Genomic DNA, 6,510 nt, shown 5'->3' on the forward strand with positions numbered 1-6,510 from the left:
AGCATGTCTACGGAAATACCAGCGGGTCCGTTTGTGACGCAATCATTCCGCGACGGCCAAAACAGTGACGGTTGCTTCGTGTGAGCGTGACGGCTACGTTGGAGTATGCTGCGGCCGGAGCTGGTGCGAATTTTAACAGAGAGTGACTATCTGTCAAAAACGTGGAGCGAAGGCTTTCCGGCGGCCGACCCACGGCGGGAGTTACGACGGAGCGAAGACCCGAGAGCCCCGGAAGGAGACACGCCGTTTGACTTCGCCCCGCAACGAATACACCTTCATAAGGACCACGAGATCTTTGAGGTAAACATGCGTGGTTGTGTTTGGCAGGCCGCCGCTATGAGGCCGGTGTTGAGCTGACGTCATGCCTTTCTGTTCTGCATATCGCTCTCAGGATGGGGACATTCACAGACACCTGTACATGCAAAACCTCTCTATCTGGGAGACCGAGGACAAGCCCAAACTCAGGTAGTGTCTTTTTATGCATGCTCAATAATCCTGGTCAAGAAATAATCAAATGACGTTTATTGGGAGTAACGTCTCATCACTCATCTATGTGACCTCTTCGGACTCAACTCACTGCAGGCGTCCCCACCCTTATACACGATACAGTGGCGTGACGACCGGAAACAATAGTCGGCTTCGTATGCAAATTACCGTGAGCATTAACTAGAGCAGTGTTTCTCAACCCAGTCCTCAAGGAACCCCTATCCTGCAGATTTTCATTGTAACCCTGCATAGGTAGCCCTGCTTGTACTTACTCGACCAATCATCTCGCAGCACTTCATTATGCAAGGTGTGCAACGTCTGACAAAATTCATTGCTGATTGGTTGAATAACTACAAACAGGTACCTATTCAGGGTTGCAAAGAAAATACGCAGGATAGGGGTTCCTTGAGGACAGGGTTGAGAAACACTGAACTAGAGTTACAATGGCATTGTGCGCTATTCCCAGAGGGTTTGGGTTTGGTTCGGGGATGGCCCACGTTAAACAGGCCCTGGTTAGGTGTGGTTATCCTAACTGGGCGTTTGTCAAAGCCAGGAAGGCGCCCACACAGTGCAGCAGCCGATCGAAGAGAGGAGAAGGACCACATCTGTCTACGCGTGAACCAGTGGTGAGTCCGTATGTGGTGGGGGTGTCGGAACAGTTGAGACGTGTATTTCCCAAACACCGCGTCTCAGTTGCTTTCAAACCCCAAAACAAGCTGCGTCAGGAATTGGTCCACCCCAAGGATCGGGTCCCCCTGCACAAACAAAGCAATATAGTGTAGCTGTTAAGTGCCAGGAGGACTGCTGTGACTTGTACATCGGGGAAACCAAACAGACACTGGCCAAGAGGATGGCACAACACAGGACAGCTAACACGTCAGGCCAGGACCTCTACACCCATCTACAGACCGGGACTCCACAGTCTGCACCATCTACAGACCAGGACCCCACAGTCTACACCATCTACAGACCGGGACTCCACAGTCTACACCATCTACAGACCAGGACTCCACAGTCTACACCCATCTACAGACCAGGACTCCACAGTCTACACCATCTACAGACCAGGACCCCACAGTCTACACCATCTACAGACCGGGACTCCACAGTCTACACCATCTACAGACTGGGACCCCACAGTCTACACCATCTACAGACCGGGACTCCACAGTCTACACCATCTACAGACCAGGACCCCACAGTCTACACCATCTACAGACCAGGACTCCACAGTCTACACCATCTACAGGCCACTCTTTCAAGGATGACGATGTGCACATCATTGAAGGGGAGGAACGCTGGTTTGAACAGGGAGTCAAAGAGGCCATCTATGTGAAGAGGGAAAGACCACCCCTGAACCGAGGGGGGGCCCTAAGAGTGCATCTGTCACCAGCTTACAATGCTGTGATTGAAGCCATTCCCCAGACCTCTGTGAATAGTACACATGGCCGTTGAAATTCTAGTTAATGGTCACGCCCATGTTTGCATATGAGACGGATCGTTTTTGGTTGTTATGCACCAGTGTTGTTCATAAGGGCGGGGGTACCTGCATTCAGTTGGGACTGAAGAAGTCGCTTATACGTGTGATGAAACGTTTCTCTCTCAAAACGTCCAGATGAACTGATTCAACTGTCTTTGAAAACTCAGGTGAGCTGAAAGAGTAAGAACGCCATCGTGTAATGTTAAACAGCTTCGGGTGATTGAGCTCTTGCTGTGGTTCTCAATCAGGTCCTCAGGTACCACCAGTACGACTGGTTTTCTACTCTGCTAGGCCGTTAATGACATCCACCTTATTGTGTCAGTATCCCAGCCTTCACTCACGTAGGCTTTAGACCTGGAATAACAGGTGGCTGTCATTAACTACCTGGCATAATAGAAAACCAGCAGTACTGGTGGTAACTGAGGACCCAGTTGAGAACCACTGAAGTATAAGAATGGTGCTATGTATCTGTAACCCCTTTTTGCCCTTGTAACTATTAGCTTTTCAGGTTGTATAACCATCATCTGATTTTCTCACACCCTCCTCCTCTTGGCCCTCACCCGATCCGCAGTGTGTCCGAGTTTGGATGTCACATCTCAGGGTGCAATAAGGTGTTCAGCAGTGTGGCTGAGTATGAGCATCATTACAACGCCCTACACAGACACATCTGCTGCTCCTGCCACCTCTCGCTGCCCTCCGCCCGTCTCCTGGACATTCACATCCAAGAGTGGCACGACTCCCTCTTCAGCATCCTTGCCCAAAGACAAGATATGGTAAAACCTCTACGAGGAAAATGAGACATGTGAAATTAACAAAAAGAAAAAAAAAAATCAATGACAACATTTTTAGGATGCCTCTTAGCCTTGAACAGCCTTGTGTATAGTCGGTCATTTTCTCATTCGCTCACTCGAAAAGATAATCTGAGTTTGCGACTTGGACTCGAGTCGCACTTAAGTCTCACTCACACACACACACACAGCGACTTGAGACTTGACTTGAGACTCATCCTCAAAAGACTCGAGACTCAGCTCAGACTCGAGATTTGGGACTATCAGGCACCTCAAAACACACCCAGATAGCTTGGTAATGTGAAAGAAAAGTTAACATTAGTGCCTATGGACGATTGGCAAACAGGTTAGCTCGTTACTAGCGTTGTAGCTAAGGGAGGTTAACTTGATTAGATTGGCATTCGGCGATATGTTGAAAAGATGAGTGAGTGTTTCGGCGGCACAGTGGTTAGCACGGTCGTCTCACAGCAAGAAGGTCCTGGGTTCGAGCCCCGGGGTAGTCCAACCCTGGGTGTTGTCCTGGGTCGTCCTCTGTGTGGAGTTTGCATGTTCTCCCCGTGTGTGTGTGGGTTTCCTCCGGGGGCTCCAGTTTCCTCCCACAGTCCAAAGACATGCAGGTCAGGTGAATCGGCCATACTAAATTGTCCCTAGGTGTGTGTGTGTGTGGGCCCTGTGTGATGAGCTGGCGGCTTGTCCAGGGTGTCTCCCCGCCTGCCACCCAATGACTGCTGGGATAGGATCCAGCATCCCCGCGACCCTGAGAGCAGGATAAGCAGTTCGGATAATGGATGGATGGATGGAGTAAGTGTTTGTTTGCTCGCCACGCTTGTTCGCATAGAGTGCTGGCTTTGCCATGACTATAAAGATGGTTGGGTAACTTTATCATCCACGTTGTGCTGCCACCATCTGCTGGCTAACTTAAACTAAGAGAAAGACCATGTTAATTATTAACGTTGGCTACAGGCAGGTTAGGGGTTTACTGTTGACCACGTACCGTTACAGGCTTATTAGGTTACCATGACACCGGGTTTGAGAGGCTGGAGGGATGTGTTAGTTTACAGCAGATTATAAGCTGTCAGTAGCTGGAGACCCAGTGTAATTATACTCGTAACTGTTACTGAAAAGTAGGTTAGTTATTGCATGCCTAATAATGTTAGCAATATTCTCTTGTTACCCTGAGTAATGTCAGGCTTTATCCGCTTTTTAGACACCCTCTCTATATTCAGAAAAAAAGATTGGTGCAGCCTGCAACATTAGCTTAGAACCAGTTCTTCTCTCAGAACCCCTGTGGTTCCAAATGGGTTTTGTCACACAAAAAATGTTAGCTATATCATCCAGAGCGTAGTACTGTAATCAGCTCCCTAATTAATTTTCCATGTTGTTCATCTACAGGTTTACTGAGTTCAGCAAAGCAACAAAAAAAAAAGTGGCCAGTGCAGAGGGACAGAGCAGCCAGCAGTGATTCTTTCTTGACTCAGACTAGAGGTGTGCAAGTATACAACCAGGGCCATCCCAGACAGAAGGCCATTACTGACATCATACAGGACCTCATCATTTCACGCAGCCTGCCTCTGTCTTTGATTGACCAGCCTAGCTTCAGTGGTAGAGGAGAGACGCTGCCCAGTAAGTCGAAGCACCATAACCAGACGTCTGAGTGAGCTAGCGGCAGACAAAGAGTCCAAGATGAAATCCAAACTAGAAAAGACAGACGCTGTGTCTGTGACTGGCTATTTGGACTGACAGGAGGCATGCATGAGCTTTTTAGGGGTAACAGCCCACTTCATGGAAATGAAGGAAAACAGCCCAAGACTGCAGACAGTTCTCTTGAGTTGCGAACGATTCACGGGGGTCACACAGCGGAGAAAGAGCAAGTGAGAAATTTGAGGAGATATGTGACAACTTTGATATAAAACACAAGATAGATTACATTATCTGTGATAATGCCTCAAACATGAAGAAAGCCTTCATGGTTTGTTTGCCTTCGGCTACGACTGAGATTGAAGAGGATGAAGATGACCTGGAAAACAGCAACTGATGGGAGGAAATAAGTGAGGATTACCAGGATGATGTGGAATCCATCCAGAGCAGCTGCCGGCAACAGCGGCCACGGTGCTTTGCATGTTCATGTCAGCTTGTTGTGCGAGATGGACTGAAGGGAGACAACAATTCTGAACAGTGCAATGGCAAAAGTGACAAAACTGCAGCCGACACCATTCCACTTGTGGGCTGAGACGAGCATTTGAGGCGGAGTATGGAACAAATTCGCAGCATCCCCTCTGCTGTATCAACACGATGGAACAAAACTCTCCGTCTTGTGGAGGCAGTCACTGACCTGGATCCCCAGAGCCTAAATACTCCCCTGGAAGCCCAAGGACATAAAGGCCGGTGGCTTATCAGCCAGAGAATTGTGTCAGCTGCAAGAGCTTGTGTTAATTTTGGCCCTATTTATTCAAGAAACAGACCTCACGCAAGGGGAGATAGTGGTGACTCTCAGTGCGGCTCTCCCATGCATGCTCTCACTCATGAGTACGCTGAATACGACTCGTCATCTGGTCGGTTTAGTGAAAGCGCTGCAGAGGTCCCTCCAACGCTGTTTTCAGGGGATCTTGGCGAATGTCAGAATGGATGACTCAGCTCAACTCGCAGTAGATCTTCCATTTGGAGATATGGTCTTCATGATGTCTGCACTGCTACACCCATCGTTCTTCCTCTTCTGGCTAGAGCAGGATGTCCTCGCACCAGATGAAGTCGAGAGTGAGGTGAAGGAGATGACGATCCATCCATCCATTATCCAAACCGCTTATTCCAACCGGGGTTGCGGGGATGCGGGAGCCTATCCCAGCAGTCATTGGGCGGCAGGCGAGGAGACACCCTGGACACGCCACCAGTCCATCCCAGGGAGATGATAATAGGTAGGTATAAATACACACTATTTCCAAACACATTATCATCACATTAGGCATCACTAACATCAATAACATCTTAGTTAGGCTTACTAAGTAAGATGTTACATTGATTCATTAACCTAACCGTCACCACTGTGTGTGTGTAGCGTATATCAATGTCATAATATTGTAACTAACCGTGATTTTTGTGGAACTTTTTCAGACCTTGTCTTGGCTGAGGCTCGGAAAGTCACCATGCCGGAGAGCAGTAGTGAAGGCGATCAGGAGGAGCCACCACCTGCTAAAACTCCACACCTTTTCTCTGGCTACCGGAAGAAAAGCAGCAAGAAGAATTGTAGACCATGGCTCATCTGTCAAGGCTGAGCTCATTCGCTACATCCAGGTGTCCTCTGATGAAGAAGAAGTGGACTGGCTGGATTTCTGGAAAAGGCGTGCAAGGCTCCATCTTGTGGCTATGAGAGTGCTCGCTGTTCCTGCCACCAGTGCACCAGTGGAGAGGGTATTTAGTCACAGAGGCCTTATAATGCGCCCTCGCCGAGCCAGGCTCAGTGCAACGACACTGTCAAGCTCGATCTTCTTTAAATGTAGCCAAGTTTTGTGGCCCATACCCAGTGTATTAAGAGAAGAAGAAGGTCAACCAGTCTGATCTTATCACAGGCTTAATTGTTTTATGTTATTTTATTATTATTTATTATTGTTAATTTTTTTCTTGGCAAATCGTCTGTCATCAGTTTTTGTTGCACCATGGTTGGGGTCAGTTCACTTTCAGTTCAGAATTTTCCTTCAAAATGTAAACACTGAAAAACGTTACGCATGAGCAGGTTGTGCTGTCTGGCCAGTAAGTAAATTA

At 48.3% G+C, this 6,510-nt stretch overlaps 1 protein-coding gene across 1 annotated transcript in view; it reads left to right on the top strand.

Moving 5' to 3' along the window:
- Positions 1-64: 64 nt before the first annotated feature.
- znf511 (zinc finger protein 511) overlaps positions 65-6,510 on the top strand; it is a 16,810-nt gene continuing 10,364 nt past the window's right edge. Inside the window, exons 1-4 of the mRNA XM_056291494.1 lie at positions 65-300; positions 392-465; positions 2,538-2,739; positions 5,863-6,159. Coding sequence (XP_056147469.1) covers positions 106-300; positions 392-465; positions 2,538-2,739; positions 5,863-6,159 — 768 coding nt within the window. The 5' untranslated portion in view covers positions 65-105. The remainder of the gene's footprint in view (positions 301-391; positions 466-2,537; positions 2,740-5,862; positions 6,160-6,510) is intronic.

This window comes from Lampris incognitus, chromosome 13 (genome assembly GCF_029633865.1).
Source record: "Lampris incognitus isolate fLamInc1 chromosome 13, fLamInc1.hap2, whole genome shotgun sequence".
Lineage (NCBI taxonomy): Eukaryota > Metazoa > Chordata > Actinopteri > Lampriformes > Lampridae > Lampris > Lampris incognitus.